At 45.0% G+C, this 22,530-nt stretch overlaps 2 protein-coding genes across 2 annotated transcripts in view; both read right to left on the bottom strand.

The window, feature by feature from the left end:
* The window catches only part of LOC120021981 (VWFA and cache domain-containing protein 1-like), a 154,714-nt gene extending 152,547 nt beyond the window's left edge, over nt 1-2,167 (bottom strand). Inside the window, exon 1 of the mRNA XM_038965785.1 lies at nt 2,033-2,167. Coding sequence (XP_038821713.1) covers nt 2,033-2,167 — 135 coding nt within the window. The remainder of the gene's footprint in view (nt 1-2,032) is intronic.
* LOC120022027 (cytoplasmic dynein 1 intermediate chain 1) overlaps nt 1-22,530 on the bottom strand; it is a 464,568-nt gene that overhangs the window by 316,346 nt on the left and 125,692 nt on the right.

Genomic DNA, 22,530 nt, shown 5'->3' with positions numbered 1-22,530 from the left:
AATGTTCTTCACAGGGAAAAAAAAAGATCCCAATGTTCTTCACAGGGAAAAAAAAAAGATCCCAACGTTCTTCACAGGGAAAGAAAAGATCCCAACGTTCTTCACAGGAAAGAAAAGATCCCAACGTTCTTCACAGGAAAGAAAAGATCTCAACGTTCTTCACAGGAAAAAAAGATCCCAACGTTCTTCACAGGGAAAAAAAGATCCCAACGTTCTTCACAGGGAAAAAAAGATCCCAATGTTCTTCACAGGGGGAAAAAAAAGATCCCAATGTTCTTCTCAGGGGAAAAAAAAAGATCCCAATGTTCTTCACAGGGAAAAAAAAAGATCCCAATGTTCTTCACAGGGAAAGAAAAGATCCCAACGTTCTTCACAGGAAAGAAAAGATCTCAACGTTCTTCACAGGAAAGAAAAGATCTCAACGTTCTTCACAGGAAAAAAAGATCCCAACGTTCTTCACAGGGAAAAAAAGATCCCAACGTTCTTCACAGGGAAAAAAAGATCCCAACGTTTTTCACAGGGAAAAAAAGATCCCGACGTCCTTCACAGGAAAAAAAAGATCCCAACGTCCTTCACAGGAAAGAAAAGATCCCAATGTCCTTCACAGGAAAGAAAAGATCCCAATGTCCTTCACAGGAAAGAAAAGATCCCAATGTCCTTCACAGGGAAAAAAAATCGCAATGTTCTTCACAGGAAAGAAAAGATCCCAATGTCCTTCACAGGAAAGAAAAGATCCCAATGTCCTTCACAGGAAAGAAAAATTCCCAATGTCCTTCACAGGGGAAAAAAAATCGCAATGTGCTTCACAGGAAAGGAAAAGAGAAAGGAAACAAAGAAGGCTCCGGGGATCACAGCAGGCCTGAAAGCCAGGTCACAGTGGTAGGATGAAGGGTAGTGGGAAGATGAAACACCATTTGGACTGGGCTCCCTACTGATCATCACTGTGAGCCCTGCCTCTGAAGTGTGAAGCAACCCCCTTCCACCATCACTGCACTGTTCGCCATTTGTTGGCCATGGCCAAATTCCATTTTAAATTAGCACGACAAACAGTGTTCCGAAAATCAATCAGGATAATTAAAATATGATAATTGTGTGCATTTAGCGGTTTTCTACAATGTACCCACAAAGACAACAAAATGTCAACGCAAAAGAAGGCACTAATTCCGTAATCAATCATTTAAAATGTTCAGCTATTAGAAACAAACGAAATAATTTTGTACTATCCACATCGCACTAAGCCAAATAGTAAAATCATGGCAGATTTCTGTTTTCGTCAAAATAACAGCAAATAATTTCACCTAAAATAGGAGCAGTGGTGTGGTGAGAGGAGGGGATGTGAATTAAGTGTGTTTAGTTCTCCCCTCCCCATTCACACACACTAATTGTGGTCATTCATAAATGTAACAGAAATCTGACACTATAAACGTTATAAATGTGACACCATAAAGCCTATAAAAAAGGTTCTGAGAAGATAACGCGTCTAATCAACGCTGAAATGCTGCAGGTAAAGAGTGTTATTATCAGAATAATTTATCCTCTAACCTCCTTCCTCTAGGACTTCTAGGTGATGCAGTTCCTGATAAAGTGTGACAACACACCAACTATCTCAAGGTGCTGTTAAAATATCCTAACCTCCTACGAAAAAGTAACTTCGGTATCGAAGTGCCTTGAAAATTGTGTTTTCCTTGTCACACTGCAACATTTTGTCATCCGCATACGACTTCAAAGAGAGCGCCTTTCAAGAATGGCTGCTACTGAGCCAAAGGCAAATAAATAGCGTGAATAGCTACAAAGGACGTGGTTGTTGTAATTGATGTAGCTAGTTTAATAGAACATTTGTTACATTTCTGACCACAAAGTTACACTAGTACAGAACTGCAACAATGTGGCATAATTAGTAGCTGTAGCCTAGTGACTGTAGATTGCAACAGAACCAATTCATGATACAAGTCAATGCGCAAGTAGATAATACGTCAAAAATAACTGTGTCGAATGTTAAAATCGAAACAGAACATTTGAACAGTTTTGTTACCTGCATGTTGAAGACTCCAAGCTCCTGCGAGGACAGTTTTTTCATTTGTACGGCTAAAACTTGTGCCTCCTCCAAGATCGAGAACTCCGTTTCGGCACCACAAACCCCACAACATAGAAGCGACAAGACTGCCATAAAGCTCCAAGAAACAGCCATGAAGTTATACCAGTGGAGTCTCGATTGCTTACTCCAATTCGTGTATGTAATGTGTGTTAAAATCACGGATCCTTCTCCCCCTACCCGCCTCGCCATGGTGGCTGGGGTAGTTGAATAGTAAACAGGGACTTCGCTTTGCAGCCCTTGGGGGAAAACTTCAAGGGAACAACTTCGCAACGTCGTCGCTAAACCTGGACCTACTTTCAAGACAAACTCCCTCGATTTTAAACGGCGACATCAATGCATCTTCGGGAATCATTGAAGGCAGGAAAATAAAATCCGTAAAAGCACCTATAGCTGTTGTTTTTTTTATCCTGCTCACTCCGCACCAACTCCAGCAAAGTGTGAGCCGGAGAATCACAATGGGGGTGAAAGTAGGAGGAGCGGGAGAAAAACAACGGCATGGAGCTTGAGGTGGGAATGGATTGGGATTTGATTTGGAGAACAATCTTACATAACAAGTGGAGGCTGCTGAGGGTAGGACGGTTCATAATAATGGCTGTAATGGCGTCAATGGAATGGTATCAAACAAGTGGTTTCCATGTGGTTGATGCCATTCCATTGACTCCATTCCAGCCATTATTATGAGCCGTCCTCCCCTCAGCAGCCTCCACTGATAACAACTAGGCTACTGTAAAACAATATGCTCAACAGACGCTCTGCAAATAGCTACTATAGGCTACATCAGCATATGCCTAGTATTTTATATAGTCAACAAAGCTCTCACTCAAACCACAGTATACAGACAAACACTGGGGATTGCAGTTTTTATTACATTTTTCATCAAGCAAATAGAAATCACATAATGTAAAGCACTTTCTTTCAACAATGGTGATAATGAAAAATAACATTTTGCTTTAACACATAGGCCAAGTGGTTATCCTAGCCATATGCTACAACAGCACCATCTGCAACTGCAGGGCTCTCCAGAGGGTGTCCTTACAAAAAAAGATTGCAGTTTTGAAACTGCAGTCGACTGTGGTATTTTGGACACAGTAATTACAGAATAACTGCAGTTACACTGCAAAATTACTGCAGTAAATCTCTAATTGCAGTTATACTTCAGTGTACTGCAGTTATACTGCCCTCTGACTGCAATCTTTTTTTGTAAGGGTGGTGCCGTCAACCCAACGCATCACCGGGGGCACACTGCCTGCCCTCCAGGAAATCTACAGCAACCAGTGTCACAGGAAGGTTAAAAATATTTTCAAGGACCTGAGCCACGGCCTGTTCATCCCGTTACCATCCAGGTGGAGACAGTACAGGTACGTCAAATCTGGGACCGAGAGACTGAGAAACAGCTTCTATCTCCAGGCCATTAGATTGTTAAACAGTCACCACTAGCCTTAGTCACTGTTCTAACCGGCTACCACCTGGTACTCTACCCTGCACATTAGAGACTGCTGCCCTATGTACATAGTCATTGAACACTGGTCACTTTAATAATACATACTGTTTTCCCCACTTTATATGTATATACTATATTCTAGTCATGGCTAATCCTATATAATTACTGCTGTACACACCTTTTCTATTAATATACTGTCTGTACACACCATTATATGTATGTATGTATATATATATATATATATATATATATATATATATATTTATATTCCAGTCTCTGACATTGCTCGTTTAGGACATTTCTTAATTTCTTTATATTTTTCAGAATTATGTGTGTATTGTTTTTATTTATTTTAATGCATTTTACATTTACATTTTAGTAATTTAGCAGATGCTCTTATCCAGTGCGACTTACAGTTAGTGCATTCATCTTAAGATAGCTAGGTGGGATGACCACGTATCACAGTCATAGAAAATATATTTTTCGTCAATAAATATAATAGCTATCAGCAAAGTCAAAGCTAGTAAGGGGAAAATAGTCAAGTGTGAGTGTTAGTTCACAAAAGGCTTTTTTTGGGTGGGGGGATGATGTGGCATTATTAAAGATACTCTTTGAAGAGGTAGGGTTTCAGATGTTTTCGGAATATGGGTAGGGACTCTGCTGTCCTAGCTTTAGGGGGAAGATGGGTAGGGACTCTGCTGTCCTAGCTTCAGGGGGAAGATGGGTAGGGACTCTGCTGTCCTAGCTTTAGGGGGGTACCAAGACAGAGGAGAGGGGTGGGAGGGCCTAGAGACCAGAGGTGTCAGAATGGAGTTGGGGAGTAGGCTTGGAGCAGAACCTGAAGGGGCAATTCCTCTTGCTGCTCCATAGGCAAGTACCATGGTCTTGTAGTAGATGCAAGCTTCGACTGGAAGCCAGCAGAGTGTATGGAGGAGCAGGGTGACATTGGAGAACTTAGGAAGGTTGAACACCAGGCGGGCTGCAGCATTCTGGATAAATCACAGGGGTTTAATGGCACAAGTAGGGAGCCTAGCCAACAGCGAGTTTCAGTAGTCCAGATGGGAGATGACAAGTGCCTGGATTAGGACCTGCGCCACTTCCTGTGTGAAGTAGGGTCGTACTCCACTGATGTTGTAGAGCATGAACTTGCAGGAGCGAGTCACTGCTTTGATGTTTGCAGAGAACGGCAGGGTGTTGTCCAGGGTCATGCCAAGGTTATTTGCACACTGTGGACTTATCAACCGTGATGGAGAGGTCTAGAAGCAGACAGGCCTTTCCCGGGAGGAAGAGCAGCTCCGTCTTGTCAAGGTTGAGCTTGAGGTGGTGGGCAGACATCCAAATTGAGATATCTGCCAGGCAGGCAGAGATGCGTGTCGCCACCTGGGTGTCAGAAGGGGGGAAGGACAAAAGTAGTTGAGTGTCATCTGCATAGCAATGATAGGATAGACCATGTGAGGATATGACGGAGCTGAGTGACTTGGTGTATAGAGAGAAGAAGAGAGGGCCTAGAACCGAGCCCTGGGGGACACCAGTAGTGAGAGTACATGGTACAAACACAGATCCTCTCCACATCACCTAGTAGGAGCGACGTGCCTGAGCCACCCAGCCCTGAGAGGGTGGAGAGGAGGATCTGATGGTTCATGGTGTGGAAGACAGCGGATAGATTTCGGAAGATGAGAACAGAGGAGAGAGAGTCAGCTTTGGCAGAGCGGAGAGCCTCCGTGACAGAGAAGAGCAGTCTCAGTTGAGTGACCCTTCTTGAAGCCTGACTGGTTAGGGTGAAGAAGATCATTCTGAGAGAGTTGGTCAGAGACAGCACGCTCAAGTGTTTTGGAAATAAAATAAAAAAGGTCTGTCGTTTTTGACATCAGAGGGGTATTACTGCTCTGTTGGAGCTAGAAACACATCCATTTCACTGCACCTGCGATATGATCTTTAAATCTGTATATGCAACCAATATAATTTGATTGGATTTTCTCACTTGTGAAATTGAAACTAACCAATAAAAACCAGGACCAGAGTCTCCAATAGAAAGACTGTCTTCAGTGAAGTCCATATATCAAATCAAAGACATTTGATTTATCACATGTACCAAATACAACTGGTGTAGACTTTACAGTGAAATGTTTGCTTAAGAACCTTTCCCAACTTTTTTTTTTATAACAAATAAAATAGTAACTAACAGTAGAGGAATAAAATATAATACACAGAATGGAGCTATATACAGGGAGTACCAGTACCAGATCAATGTGCAGAGCTATATACAGGGAGTACCAGTACCAGATCAATGTGCAGAGCTATATACAGGGAGTACCAGTACCAGATCAATGTGCAGAGCTATATACAGGGAGTACCAGTACCAGATCAATGTGCAGAGCTATATACAGGGAGTACCAGTACCAGATCAATGTGCAGAGCTATATACAGGGAGTACCAGTACCAGATCAATGTGCAGAGCTATATACAGGGAGTACCAGTACCAGATCAATGTGCAGAGCTATATACAGGGAGTACCAGTACCAGATCAATGTGCAGAGCTATATACAGGGAGTACCAGTACCAGATCAATGTGCAGAGCTATATACAGGGAGTACCAGTACCAGATCAATGTGCAGAGCTATATACAGGGAGTACCAGTACCAGATCAATGTGCAGAGGTATGAGGTACTTGAGGTAGATATGTACATTATGGCAGTGTAAAGTGACTAGGCATCCGGATAAATAACAATTAGAGTCAAATAAAGAACAGAGTAGCAACAGCAAATGTTGAGTGTAAAAGTGTGTGTGTATGTATGTTTGTATGTGTGAAATATTTGTGTGGGAGTGATAGTGTAGTGTGTGTTAGTGAGTGTGTATATGGTGTGTATACAGTTGAAGTCAGAAGTCTACATACACCTTAGCCAAATACATTTCAACTCAGTTTTTCACAATTCCTGACATTTAATCCTCGTAAAAATTCCCTGTCTTAGGTCAATTAGGATCACCACTTTATTTTAAGAATGTGAAATGTCAGAATAATAGTAGAGAGAATTATTTTATTCAGCTTTTATTTATTTATTCACATTCCCAGTGGGTCAGAAGTTTACATACACTCAATTAGTATTTGGTAGCATTGCCTTTAAATTGTTTAACCTGGGTCAAATGTTTCTGGTAGCCTTCCACAAGCTTCCCACAATAAATTGGATGAATTATGTCCCATTCCTCCTGACAGAGCTGGTGTAACTGAGTCAGATTTGTAGGCCTCCTTGCTCGCACACGCTTTTTCAGTTCTGGCCACAAATTTTCTATTGGATTGAGGTCAGTGCTTTGTGATGGCCACTCCAATACCTTGACTTTATTGTCCATAAGCAATTTTGCCACAACTTTGGAAGTATGCTTGGGGTCATTGTCCATTTGGAAAACCCATTTGCTATCAAGCTTTAACTTCCTGACTGATGTCTTGAGATGTTGCTTCAATATATCCACATAATCTTCCTGCCTCATGATGCCATCTATTTTGTGAAGTGCACCAGTCCCTCCTGCAGCAAAGCACCCCCACAACATGATGCTGCCACCCACGTGCTTCACGGTTGGGATGGTTTTCTTTGGATTGCAAGCCTCTCCCCTTTTCCTCCAAACATAACGATGGTCATTATGGTCAAACAGTTCTATTTTTGTTTGTTTTTTGTTTTGTACCTGTTTCCTCCAGCATCTTCACACATCTTCCTTTGCTGTTGTTCTGGGATTAATATGCACTTTTTGCACCAAAGTACGTTCATCTCTAGGAGACAGAACGCGTCTCCTTCCTGAGCGGTATGACGGCTGCGTGGTCCCATGGTGTTCATACTTGCGTACTATTGTTTGTATAGATGAACGTGTTACCTTCAGGCATTTGGAAATTGCTCCCAAGGATGAACCAAACATGTGGAGGTCTACAATGTTTTTTCTGAGGTCTTGGCTGATTTATTTTGATTTCCCATGACTGAATTTGAAGGTAGGCCTTGAAATACATCCACAGGTACACCTCCAATTGACTCAAATGATGTCAATTAGCCTATCAATCAAGTTTATTTTATATAGCCCTTCGTACATCAGCTAATATCTCGAAGTGCTGTACAGAAACCCAGCCTAAAACCCCAAACAGCTAGCAATGCAGGTGTAGAAGCACGGTGGCTAGGAAAAACTCCCTAGAAAGGCCAAAACCTAGGAAGAAACCTAGAGAGGAACCAGGCTATGAGGGGTGGCCAGTCCTCTTCTGGCTGTGCCGGGTGGAGATTATAACAGAACTATGCCAAGATGTTCAAAAATGTTCATAAGTGACAAGCATGGTCAAATAATAATCATGAATAATTTTCAGTTGGCTTTTCATAGCCGATCATTAAGAGTTGAAAAACAACAGGTCTGGGACAGGTGGCGGTTCCATAACCGCAGGCAGAACAGTTGAAACTGGAATAGCAGCAAGGCCAGGCGGACTGGGGACAGCAAGGAGGCATCATGCCCGGTAGTCCTGACGTATGGTCCTAGGGCTCAGGTTCTCAGAGAGAGAGAAAGAAAGAGAGAACGAGAGAATTAGAGAGAGCATACTTAAATTCACACAGGACACTGGATAAGACAGGAGAAGTACTCCAGGTATAACCAACTGACCCTAGCCCCCCGACACAAACTACTGCAGCATAAATACTGGAGGCTGAGACAGGAGCGGTCAGGAGACACTGTGGCCCCATCCGAAGATACCCCTGGACAGGGCCAAACAGGAAGGATATAACCCCACCCACTTTGCCAAAGCACAGCCCCCGCACCACTAGAGGGATATCTTCAACCACCAACTTACAATCCTGAGACAAGGCCGAGTATAGCCCACAAAGATCTCCACCACAGCACAAACCAAGGGGGGGCGCCAACCCAGACAGGAAGATCACGTCAGTAACTCAACCCACTCAAGTGACGCACCCCTCCTAGGGACGGCATGAAAGAGCACCAGTAAGCCAGTGACTCAGCCCCTGTAATAGGGTTAGAGGCAGAGAATCCCAGTGGAGAGAGGGGAACCGGCCAGGCAGAGACAGCAAGGGCGGTTCGTTGCTCCAGAGCCTTTCCGTTCACCTTCACACTCCTGGGCCAGACTACACTCAATCATATGACCTACTGAAGAGATAAGTCTTCAGTAAAGACTTAAAGGTTGAGACCGAGTCTGCGTCTCTCACATGGGTAGGCAGACTGTTCCATAAAAATGGAGATCTATAGGAGAAAGCCCTGCCTCCCGCTGTTTGCTTAGAAATTCTAGGGACAATTAGGAGGCCTGCGTCTTGTGACCGTAGCGTACGTATTGGTATGTACGGCAGGACCAACTCGGAAAGATAGGTAGGAGCAAGCCCATGTAACGCTTTATAGGTTAACAGTAAAACCTTGAAATCAGCCCTTGCCTTAACAGGAAGCCAGTGTAGGGAAGCTAGCACTGGAGTAATATGATCAAATTTCTTGGTTCTAGTCAGGATTCTAGCAGCCGTATTTAGCACTAACTGAAGTTTATTTAGTGCTTTATCCGGGTAGCCGGAAAGTAGAGCATTGCAGTAGTCTAACCTAGAAGTAACAAATGCATGGATAAATTTTTCTGCATCATTTTTGGACAGAAAATTTCTGATTTTTGCAATGTTACGTAGATGGAAAAAAGCTGTCCTTGAAACAGTCTTGATATGTTCGTCAAAAGAGTGATCAGGGTCAAGAGTAACGCCGAGGTCCTTCACAGTTTTATTTGAGACGACTTTACAACCATCAAGATGAATTGTCAGATTTAACAGAAGATCTCTTTGTTTCTTGGGACCTAGAACAAGCATCTCTGTTTTGTCCGAGTTTAAAAGTAGAAAGTTTTCAGCCATCCACTTCCTTATGTCTGAAACACAGGCTTCTAGCGAGGGCAATTTTGGGGCTTCACCATGTTTCATTGAAATGTACAGCTGTGTGTCATCCGCATAGCAGTGAAAGTTAACATTATGTTTTCGAATAACATCCCCAAGAGGTAAAATATATAGTGAAAACAATAGTGGTCCTAAAACGGAACCTTGAGGAACACCGAAATGTACAGTTGATTTGTCAGAGGACAAACCATTCACAGAGACAAACTGATATCTTTCCGACAGGTAAGATCTAAACCAGGCCAGAACTTGTCCGTGTAGACCAATTTGGGTTTCCAGTCTCTCCAAAAGAATGTGGTGATCGATGGTGTCAAAGGCAGCACTAAGGTCTAGTAGCACGAGGACAGATGCAGAGCCTCGGTCTGACGCCATTAAAAGGTCATTTACCACCTTCACAAGTGCAGTCTCAGTGCTATGATGGGGTCTAAAACCAGCATTTCGTATACATTGTTTGTCTTCAGAAAGGCAGTGAGTTGCTGCGCAACAGCTTTTTCTAAAATTTTTGAGAGGAATGGAAGATTCGATATAGGCCGATAGTTTTTTATATTTTCCGGGTCAAGGTTTGGCTTTTTCAAGAGAGGCTTTATCACTGCCACTTTTAGTGAGTTTGGTACACATCCGGTGGATAGAGAGCTGTTTATTATGTTCAACATAGGAGGGCCAAGCACAGGAAGCAGCTCTTTCAGTAGTTTAGTAGGAATAGGATCCAGTATGCAGCTTGAAGGTTTAGAGGCCATGATCATTTTCATCATTGTGTCAAGAGATATAGTACTAAAACACTTAAGTGTCTCTCCCGATCCCAGGCCCTGGCAGAGCTGTGCAGATCCAGGACAGCTAAGCCCTGGAGGAATACGCAAATTCAAAGAGGAGTCTGTAATTTGCTTTCTAATGGTCATGATCTTTTCCTCAAAGAAGTTCATGAATTTATTACTGCTGAAGTGAAAGCCATCCTCTCTTGGGGAATGCTGCTTTTTAGTTAGCTTTGCAACAGTATCAAAAATAAATTTTGGATTGTTCTTATTTTCCTCGATTAAGTTGGAAAAGTAGGATGATCGAGCAGCAGTGAGGGCTCTTCGGTACTGCACAGTACTGTCTTTCCAAGCTAGTCGGAAGACTTCCAGTTTGGTGTGGCGCCATTTCCGTTCCAATTTCCTGGAAGCTTGCTTCAAAGCTCGGGTATTTTCTGTATACCAGGGAGCTAGTTTCTTATGACAAATGTTTTTCGTTTTTAGGGGTGCAACTGCATCTAGGGTATTGCGCAAGGTTAAATTGAGTTCCTCAGTTAAGTGGTTAACTGATTTTTGTCCTCTGACGTCCTTGGGTAGGCAGAAGGAGTCTGGAAGGGCATCAAGGAATTTTTGTGTTGTCTGAGAATTTATAGCACGACTTTTGATGCTCCTTGGTTGGGGTCTGAGCAGATTATTTGTTGCGATTGCAAACGTAATAAAATGGTGGTCCGATAGTCCAGGATTATGTGGAAAAACATTAAGATCTACAACATTTATTCCATGGGACAAAACTAGGTCCAGAGTATGACTGTGGCAGTGAGTAGGTCCAGAGACATGTTGGACAAAACCCACTGAGTCGATGATGGCTCCGAAAGACTTTTGGAGTGGGTCTGTGGACTTCTCCATATGAATATTAAAATCACCAAAAATTAGAATATGATCTGCTATGACTACAAGGTCTGATAGGAATTCAGGGAACTCAGAGAGGAACGCTGTATATGGCCCAGGAGGCCTGTAAACAGTAGCTATAAAAAGTGATTGAGTAGGCTGCATAGATTTCATGACTAGAAGCTCAAAAGACGAAAACGTCATTTTTTTTTTTTGTAAATTGAAATTTGCTATCGTAAATGTTAGCAACACCTCCGCCTTTGCGGGATGCACGGGGGATATGGTCACTAGTGTAACCAGGAGGTGAGGCCTCATTTAACACAGTAAATTCATCAGGCTTAAGCCATGTTTCAGTCAGGCCAATCACATCAAGATTATGATCAGTGATTAGTTCATTGACTATGACTGCCTTTGAAGTGAGGGATCTAACATTAAGTAACCCTATTTTGAGATGTGAGGTATCACGATCTCTTTCAATAATGGCAGGAATGGAGGAGGTCTTTATCCTAATAAGATTGCTAAGGCGAACACCGCCATGTTTAGTTTTGCCCAACCTAGGTCGAGGCACAGACACAGTCTCAATGGGTATGGCTGAGCTGACTACACTGACTGTGCTATTGGCAGACTCCACTAAGCTGGCAGGTTGGCTAACAGCCTGCTGCCTGGCCTGCACCCTATTTCATTGTGGGGCTAGAGGAGTTAGAGCCCTATCTATGTTGGTAGATAAGATGAGAGCACCCCTCCAGCTAGGATGGAGTCCGTCACTCCTCAGCAGGTCAGGCTTGGTCCTGTTTGTGGGTGAGTCCCAGAAAGAGGGCCAATTATCTACAAATTCTATCTTTTGGGAGGGGCAGAAAACAGTTTTCAACCAGCGATTGAGTGCTGAGACTCTGCTGTAGAGCTCGTCACTCCCCCTAACTGGGAGGGGGCCAGAGACAATTACTCGATGCCGACACATCTTTCTAGCTGATTTACACGCTGAAGCTATGTTGCACTTGGTGACCTCTGACTGTTTCATCCTAACATCGTTGGTGCCGACGTGGATAACAATATCTCTATACTCTCTACACTCGCCAGATTTAGCTTTAGCCAGCACCATCTTTAGATTAGCCTTAACGTCGGTAGCCCTGCCCCCTGGTAAACAGTGTATGATCGCTGGGTGATTCGTTTTAAGTCTAATACTGCGGGTAATGGAGTCGCCAATGACTAGGGTTTTCAATTTGTCAGAGCTAATGGTTGGAGCCTTCGGCGTCTCAGACCCCGTAGCGGGAGGAGTAGAGACAAGAGAAGACTCAGCCTCAGACTCCGACTCGCTACATAATGGGGAGAACCGGTTGAAAGTTTCTGTCGGCTGAATGAGCGACACCAGTTGAGCATTCCTACAGCATTTCCCTCCAGAAGCCATGAGAAAGTTGTCCGGCTGCGGGGACTGTGCGGGGGGATTTATACTAACGTTACTATCTGTACTTACTGGTGGCACAGACGCTGTTTCTTCCTTTCCTACACTGAAATTACCCTTGCCTAACGATTGCGTCTGAAGCTGGGCTTGTAGCACAGCTATCCTCGCCGTAAGGCGATCGTTCTCCTGTATATTATGAGTACAGCGACTGCAATTAGAAGACATCATGTTAATGTTACTACTTAGCTTCGGCTGTTGAAGGTGCTGACGAACCATGTCCAGATAAAGCGTCCGGAGTGAAAAAGTTGAATGAGGAAAAAAGTTGCGAGGGAAAAACTAAAAATATAAACGGTAATTAAAAAGAAAAAAAACAAAACGTAAAGTTGTCAGCTAGCAAAGTAAAGTTGGCAGCAAAACGCACAGCAATAAAACGCACAGCAACACGTCTGCAACTTCAACAGGAAGCTGTTCACCCACGACTGAGTGGCCGCGCACAGAAGCTTCTAAAGCCAAGACATAATTTTCTGGAATTTTCCAAGCTGTTTAAAGGCACAGTCAACTTAGTGTATGTAAACTTCTGACCCACTGGAATTGTGATACAGTGAATTATAAATGAAATAATCTGTCTGTAAACAATTGTTGGAAAAATTACTTGTGTCATGCACAAAGTAGATGTCCTAACCGACTTGCCAAAACTATAGTTTGTTAACAAGAAATTTGTGGAGTGGTTGAAAATCAAGTTTTAATGACTCCAACCTAAGTGTACGTAAACTTCTGACTTCAACTGTATATAGTCTAGTGAGTGTGCGTAGGCTCAGTGCAAGATAGAGTCAGTGCAGATAGTTTGGGTACCATTAATTGACTATTTAGCAGTCTGGCTATTTAGAAGTCTTATGGCTTCGGGGTAGAAGCTGTCTCGGAACCTGTTGGTCCGAGAGCCGATGCTCTGGTACAGTTTGCCGGACGGTAGCAGAGTGAACAGTCTTTGGCAATTTTTCGGGCCATCCTCAAATACAGAGGACCTGGATGGCAGTGATGTGGGCATGCTTTCCCCACAATCAGCTCTTTGGTCTTACTGACGTTGCGGGAAGGTTGTTGTCCTGGCTCCACACTGCTAAGTCTCTGACCTCCTCCGTGTAAGCTGACTCACCGCCGTCGACGATCAGGCCTACCACCGTCATGTCGTCAGCAAACTTGATGATGGTGTTGGAGTTGTGCGCGGCCACTCAGTCGTGGGTGAACAGGGAGTACAGGAGGAGACTAAGCACACACCCCTGAGGGGCCCCCGTGTTGAGGCTCAGCGTGGTGGAGGCGTTGTTGCCTTCCCTCACCACCTGAGGCCGACCCGCCAGGAAGTCCAGGATCCAGTTGCAGAGGGAGGTGTTCAGTCCTAGGGTACATAGCATGGTGATGAGCTTGGAGGGAACTATGGTGTTGAATGCTGAGCTGTAGTCTATGAACAGTATTCTCACATAGTTATTTCCCCTCTTGTCCAGGTGGGAGAGGGCAGTGTGAAGTGCACTGAGATTGCATCATCTGTGTATCTATTGATGTGGTATACGAATTGGAGTGGGTCTAGGGTGTCTGGGATGATGGTGTTGATGTGTGTCATGACCAGCCTTTCAATGCACTTCATAATTACAGATGTGAGTGCTACAGGGCGATAGTAATTGAGGGAGGTTACCGTGGAGCTCTCGGGAACAGGGATAATGGTGGTCAGCTTAAAACATGTTGGGATTACAGCCTTGGACAAGGAGAGATATAAAATGATACGCAGCATGAATGGGACATATGTTTGTATCCTTGGCCTGAGAACCTGTCAGATTTGATCATAGTCGTGAGATGCTTTTAGACACTTCCAAACAGAAGGATGTTTGCAGAAGAAGGGGCAAATATATGCACAGTGCTTAGTAGCACATACTGTATTGCGTTGTAAACTGGCATTTCAATTTCCATTCCACAGTGAATCAAACAATGTCAAAATATCTGTCAATTTGAACAAAGGCAGTACAGGAAAATGCATCTCCTCTCATCCCCTCCCCTCCTCTCCTCTCTACGTGTGTCAAGGCCACAGTGAGGCAGAGGTGACCTCATCTGAGCTCAAATGTCAGGGAAAGGTGCTGATGAGTGGAGAGGATTAGAACATAGAAACAGACAGCTCTCTGCTTCACACCTGGAGAGAGCACTACAGCTGCCTTCTCAATATGTGTGTGTGTTTGAGTGTGTGTGTGTGTGCACGACTGTGTGTATGTGTATGTGTGTGTATCTGTGTCCTGGTTACAGTGTTGTGTGTGAATGAGGGGAGCGAGCTGGCTGAACACTCATTGTAGATTTCCTGCAGTGTAACGCCACCCAAGCTGTGTGAGCATGAGCCTTGTCAGTAAGAGCCAGGCAGGTTGTCACACCCAAAGGCAAAACAACAGTGGAAACAGATAATATCAGTAGCTTTGGGAAACAACAGTGGAACCAGATAATATCAGTAGCTTTGGGAAACAACAGTGGAAACAGATAATATCAGTAGCTTTGGGAAACAACAGTGGAAACAGATAATATCAGTAGCTTTGGGAAACAACAGTGGAAACAGATAATATCAGTAGCTTTGGGAAACAACAGTGGAAACAGATAATATCAGTAGCTTTGGGAAACAACAGTGGAAACAGATATTATCAGTAGCTTTGGGAAACAACAGTGGAAACAGATAATATCAGTAGCTTTGGGAAACAACAGTGGAAACAGATAATATCAGTAGCTTTGGGAAACAACAGTGGAAACAGATAATATCAGTAGCTTTGGGAAACAACAGCGTGTGTATTGGTTGAACTCCTTGACTTGTGCATCGTGCTGTTTGTTGGCGAAGGAAAATAACACTACCACAATATAGCCGGCTTCACCCAAAAAAGGTTTCCTGTCAACAAAAGCATATGTATGTATCATCTCTAGAAACTCTACTTACCAGATGTAAAGTGAAATGTGTCCCTCACCATCAAATAAACGTCAGAATCCAATTTTGCCCAAACCATGTTCCTGCTGTGTAAACAGTGGGAGATTTCGAGGTAGGAAGTCTCGCGAGAAGTGTGTGGTCTAATGGCAGCCCGCTGTCTAACTTGGCAGGAATATGGTGTGTGTGTGTGTGTGTGTGTGTGTGTGTGTGTGTGTGTGTGTGTGTGTGTGTGTGTGTGTGTGTGTGTGTGTGTGTGTGTGTGTGTGTGTGTGTGTGTGTGTGTGTGTGTGAGAACGAGCGAGCGAGCGAGAGAGAGAGAGAGAGAGAGAGAAGCAGAGAGAGAGAGAGAGAGGTCTTGGACCGCTGCCTCTGCTCCATTGTGGATTCTAGTGAATCAGGGATTGGATTGCTCCAGTGGATGGATTTGGCCACCTTTTACATACAGATGTTTCTCACCAGGCCAGGCACCAGATCAAGGCATGGACTTCACAGCTGCAGGCTGCTTGTCAGAGAGGATATTCATTATTGTGAGAGGTTATGCACATATTTATAGTGTTCATTGTGTGTTGAAAAACATGTCTGTTTTGACACATCAGACAGAGTGTATGCACGCACACACACACACACACACACACACACACACACACACACACACACACACACACACACACACACACACACACACACACACACACACACACACACACACACACACCCTTATGGGACACAGCACAACCAGTTGAGTGTAATTATATGTGCTGTCATGTGAATGACTGTGGATTTGAAGGTGCTTCTCAGTAAAAGATGAGCGGCAGAGGAGCCTTCATTAGACTCAATGCGTCAGCAGACTGACTCACTGCATACAACAGTAGTACTGGAAGAATGAATGAGATTAACAAGAGTAGGAGATCATAGCCTCGGGAAGTAGGGGTGCTGAGAGTGCTTCAGCACACCCTGATAAAACATGTAGAAATAATTATAATTAAAAAATTACTACATTTGTGAACTGGGCCTTTATTACTCCTGCATGAGTGGAGAAAGATGTACTCATCAACAGAGCAGCAGCTTCTCTTCCTGGGGTCCTAACAGAGATAAAACCTTCCATCATACAAAACATTGTGCATTACACTATTTTACATTGACCCATCATTACACTACAATATTACAATAGAACATTACATTACTAAGAATAGTGTGTGGGTGTGTGTAGAATGTGTCTCTTCACAGTCTGCCTTGTGCTGTGAGGTATTGTTTTATCTGTTTATAATTAGATTTTTACTGATAGCTTGAGTTACCTGAGGGGGAAGACAGGTGCATGTAGTCAGGGCTCTATGTAGGACTTGGGGACTGTGAAAAGACCTCTGGTGTCCCTGCTGGAGAGGGGTGTTTGGAGCAACACTGCTAGGGGCTAGGTGTATGATGACCAATCTTCAGTCTTTAAATAGCATGGGTTGTGGAAGTGAGATGCATGTAATTCCTTTCCTTTGTGTGTGAGGTAATGTGCTTTGGTGCACAAACACATGAACATTGAGACAGATGCACAGAACACACACACACACACACACACACACACACACACACACACACACACACACACACACACACACACACACACACACACACACACACACACACACACATACACACACACAGAAACACACACACACCACAATGCACATCCTGATTGCGAATATACAATTAGTACCTCTCAGCAGCCTTCTAAATGCTTTAGCATGTGACCATCTCATCTCTCTCCTCTAAACGACATGTAATTCAGTGAATCTGTCATTTTGTGTGTGGTGTGGTGTAGTGAGGCCAAAACGCTGGTGAAATTGCTGTCTGCTCTGGCCTCATTAAATCAGCTGTATGGGTTTTATAACCCCCCTGCCTAATTAGCCAGTACTATCGCTCCAAGACTGGGGCACATCAAACAGAGTGATACACACACACACACACACACACACACACACACACACACACACACACACACACACACACACACACACACACACACACACACACACACACACACATGCACACATCAGACAGCACTGTGGAGTAATGGGATTCATCTGTCCTCTGTTGCTGTGTGCTGAGGTCTCTGTGTAATGTTCTCAGCACCAAACTCTCCCAAAGAAGAGATATGAGCAGACACACGCACAAACACACGCACACACACACACACACACAGACACACACTAACAAGCTGGAGCTCACAATCATTACCTTCAGAAAGACCCGTTTCCAACCCCTACATTAGCTACACTCTACTGATTGGTAGTTGGAACACACATCAAACAGAAATGCCAGCCTGCCTTTGAACTGCTGCAACAGTGAGCAGCAGTGAGCTAACTACATGCTATGAATAGCAACTAAGTCATAATGTTTGACAGACGATTCAAATAGCCAGCTTCACTACCCATTAATACATTGGAGTTGTTAGCTACTGACTTTTTATCAATTTGATTGGTTGCAGTAGTGTATGAAACACTAATCCTACTGCCTGGCTGGCTGGCTGGATGGCTGGCTGCCTGGTGGGTAGCCTATCTACCCAGACGACTCCTACCAACTGGCTGGATTCCTGGCTGCCTGGCTGGATGGTGGGTAGCCTATCTCCCCAGACGACTGACGGGTTGTTTATTTGGGGAGAAATACTTAATTACACAGAAAGCCAGGGAGGGGGCCTCGTTAAGGGAAAAGGATTTGTTTTATATGATTCTCATTTGCATAATTGTTATTATACCGCGCAGCTATGACGTCACCTGGTTGGGGAAGTTAAATGGAGAGAGAGAGCGAGAAAGAAGGGAGGGAGGGAAAGTGTGAGGCTGATTAGCAAGGGACCCTGGAGCTGAGAATACGTTCGCCCAGATCTAGGGAGAAGAAAAGAGACGGCCAGGGAATGGCAGGGAAAACTGCTCTGGGATAGAGTTTACCGTCAGTGGAGCTACGCTGGGACAGGATGGCGCCCACCCCCACATCAGACGCGTCCACCTCAACAACAAACTGACGGGAAGTGTCAGGTTGAGAGAGAATCGGGGCGTTGGTGAATCGGCTCTTCAAGTTCAGAAATGCTCGGTCTGTCTCAGGAGTCCAACAGAAATTTCTGGTGCAAGACGTCAGGGCAGTTAAAGGGGCGGCCACCCGGCTGTAATCACGGATAAACCTCCGATAGAAGTTCGCAAACCCCAGGAATCTCTGGAGCTGCAATCTCGTACCGGGCTGGGCCCAATCCCGAACCGCCCGAACCTTCTCTTGGTCCATCTTGATCTCTCCCCTGGAGATGATGTACCCGAGGAAGGACGTAGTGTGGGCGTGAAAATCACACTTTTCAGCCTTCACGAACAGGCGGTTCTCCAATAACCGCTGCAGGACCTGCTTGACATGCTGGACGTGGCTGGAAAGCTCCCTCGAGAAGATGAGGATATCATCCAGGTAAACGAACACAAAAATACCAATCATATCTCTCAGCACGTCATTCACCATACTTTGGAACACAGCAGGAGCGTTGGTCAGTCCAAACGGCATCACCTGGTACTCGAAATGTCCCATAGGTGTATTGAACCCAGTCAACCACTCGTCCCCCTCTCTGATCCGATCCAGATGATAAGCATTGCGTAGGTCAAGCTTCGTAAACACCGTAGCACCCTGTAAAGAGTCGAAAGCAGAGCTCATCAAGGGCAGGGGATACTTGTTTTTGACCGTAATATCATTCAACCCCCGATAATCAATACACGGTCGAAGAGAGACATCCTTCTTGCTCACAAAAAAGAATCCTGCTCCCAGGGGTGATGACGAGGGGCGAATGAGACCTGAAGCTAGAGACTCCTTGATGTAGGTCTCCAAGGCTTCACGCTCAGGTCGAGAGATACTGTATAACCGTCCCTTGGGAAAGGCAGCTGCAGGGAACAGATTAATCGCACAGTCATAAGGTCGGTGGGGAGGAAGTGACAGAGCCTTCTGCTTACTGAACACTTCAGAGGAGAGTGGGGCCAAGACTGAGACGATTCTTCCCCAGAACTTTGTCGTGGGAGCCGTTACATGGAGGATTGAGGAGGATGTGATGGCGGCCCTTCGGACGCAGCCCGGCCCCGGTAACGGTCCACCCGGTCGGTTGTTCGTGCCTGAGTCGGTCCGTTCTGCTGTCCTTCAGTGGTCCCACGCCAGCAAGATAGCTTGTCACCCTGGCGTTGCTCGGACTATGGCGCTACTGCGCAGACGATTTTGGTGGCCTGCCATGGGAGAAGATACCCGGAGTTTTGTTGCCGCTTGTCCTGTTTGTTCGCAGAATAAGAGTACCAATCGGCCCAGCTCTGGGCTTCTTCACCCCCTACCTATTCCCCGGCGACCTTGGTCGCATCTGGCCCTGGACTTTGTCACGGGGTTGCCCTCTTCTGTTGGGAACACGGTCATTCTGACCATTGTGGACAGATTCAGCAAGTTCGCTCACTTTGTCCCCATCTCCAAGCTTCCATCTGCCACTGAGACGTCCGAGATCCTTGTTAGGGAAGTTTTCAGGGTCCACGGGTTGCCCAGTGACATTGTTTCCGACCGTGGTCCTCAGTTTACCTCTGCTGTCTGGAGATCCTTCTGTTTGGCCATTGGAGCTACAGTCAGTCTCACATCTGGATTTCGCCCCCAATCTAATGGTCAGGCGGAGAAAGCCAACCAGAAGATGGAGTACACGCAGCGCTGCCTTGTCTCCTCTGATCCCACCTCTTGGTCCTCTCAGTTACCCTGGGTCGAGTATGCCCATAATACTCTCCCTTCATCTGGCACTGGGATGTCTCCCTTCCAGTGCCTGTACGGTTACCAACCTCCCTTGTTTCCTTCTCAGGAGAGGGATCTCTCGGTTCCCTCTGTCCAGGCCCACATTCGTCGTTGCCACCGGACCTGGCATCGGGCCAGGAAGGCCCTCCTTAGAGTTTCTGACCGGTATCAGATCCAGGCGAATCGTCGCCGTATTCCTGCCCCCGCTTATACCGTCGGAGATAAGGTTTGGTTGACTACACGGGATCTTCCTCTACGGACTGAGTCGAAGAAACTGTCACAGAAGTTCATTGGTCCGTTTGTGGTGGAGAGAATCATTAATCCTGTTGTGGTTCGACTCAAGTTGCCTGCAACGCTTAGAGTACACCCCACCTTTCATGTCTCCTGCCTCAAGCCGGTTCTCCTCAGTCCTCTGTTGCCCCCTCCTCCTCGTCCTCCTCCTCCTCGGATGATCGGAGGTGGTCCTGCCTACACGGTGCGCCGCATCATGGACTCCAGACGGCGGGGTCGAGGGTTCCAGTATCTCGTGGATTGGGAAGGATATGGCCCAGAAGAGAGGAGTTGGATTCCTCGGCGGCAGATCCTTGATGCTGACCTGCTTCGTGACTTCTACCGCCTCCACCCTGGCGCTCCGGGTAGTCCGCCCGGTGGCGTTCGTCGGAGGGGGGGTACTGTCACGAATCCCGCTTCCTGAGTCTGTTTTTGCCTGTGTTCTGTCCTGGAGTGTTTTTCCGGTGTCCTGGAACGCACCCTGTCTGGTTGCCGGGCGATGTAGCTAGTTGGGAGATCTCTGATTACCCGCACCTGTATCCCATCAGCTATCTGCACACCTGGTCCTGATCATCACCCCTCCACTTCATAAGCTCTGACCTGACATCCATTCCCTGCCGGATCGTTAGCCATGAACAGTATGTTGTGCCAGCGTATCAGCCTCCAGTTTGATAGAGTTTGTTTTGTTGTTTTGTACGTCTTGCTTGCCTTGAACTTACCTCCGTTTGTTCTGTCTACAGTCATTCACCCGGAACACTCACCCCATTCCTGCCTGGTCGTCGGTGGCTTCTGTTACTTCCTTGGATCTGCCTATTCACTCCCATCAACTCACCTCCGCTGTCCGCTCCGCCACCTGGATCTTTCTACCTCTACGTTTAAACTTGTAAATAAATACTCACCTTCGTCCTACTCTCCTTGTCCTGGTCTGCTTCTGGGTTCTACTTTAGAAAACCGTGACAACTTTGACCCTGTTGTGATTGTTATCATAATCCGAGTGACAGCACTGCTATCATTTTTTCACATTTACAACAGTAAGTTTGCAGCTCGCCTTACTTGTAAATCATTTGCAAATAATTACCTTGTAATGTGTTAATTTTGCTGTTATTGAGAATAAAAAGTGTCCAAAGCTGTCATCAAGGCAAAGGGTGGCTACTTAATATATAAAATATATTTTGATTTGTTTAAGACTTTTTTTGGTTACTACAAGACATAGTTTTGATGTATTCACTATTATTCAACAATGTAGAAAATAGTGAAAATAAAGAAAAACCCTTGAATGAGTAGGTGTGTCCAAACGTTTGACTGGTACTGTATGTTCTGTTAATCATGAGCTTGCTAGCCAGCTAGATAGCTAACGTTAGCAACAAACCACAACATTGTTGTCTAGAAAGTTGCTTTTAGTTGCCTGGCTTACTAGCTAGATAGATTGACTTATCCTAAATACAGTAACTTAGGCAGAACTACTAGCTAGGTCGTTTGGTGGAAATAAAAGTTTTGGCTTTGATACCGGCAATACCTTTCAGATATAAACAAAAGGCAGTAAAAAGTTAGCAGTATGATAATGTTTTCGGGAAAAATGTCTTCGTATGAAAGCGATATAAGGAAGCTATCCCACAACTTAAACAGGATTTGCCAAAACTGCCTTGTATAATACATACATGAAATTTCGTTAGCTACAGTAAACACAAAATAAATAGACATTGAGTCAGTCAGTGTCTTCTGTGCCATGAGCCCTCCTCCTCAGCTGGTCTTGGATTAGATTCTAAACACTTCAGACAGAGTTCCACCGCAGTGATTCATCAGCAGACAGGAAACCTTAGAGGACACCAGAACTTAACAGGCACAGGGTCTTCTCCTGACTCTTGGCCAGGGAGTGAGGCGATTGGGCGGATATCTATATTTAAAAAAGGAAACCTTTATTGGCATAATTCAGCTAATGTAGAAAAATCATTGCCAAAAGTAAAAAATCTGTCACTTCACAGCAGGTCCGAGAATGAGAGAGAGAGAGAACTCTGAGATGGAGAGGACAGTGGGGCATGTGGTGGCAGTCATAAAATGAACCAGGTTATTGACCCCTAACCCTTGACCCCTAGCTGCATTCCAGTCAATGACC

Source organism: Salvelinus namaycush, chromosome 27 (genome assembly GCF_016432855.1).
Source record: "Salvelinus namaycush isolate Seneca chromosome 27, SaNama_1.0, whole genome shotgun sequence".
Taxonomy (NCBI): domain Eukaryota; kingdom Metazoa; phylum Chordata; class Actinopteri; order Salmoniformes; family Salmonidae; genus Salvelinus; species Salvelinus namaycush.
The sequence above is the reverse complement of the archived record's forward strand: the minus strand, read 5'-3'. Positions and strand labels throughout refer to the sequence as shown.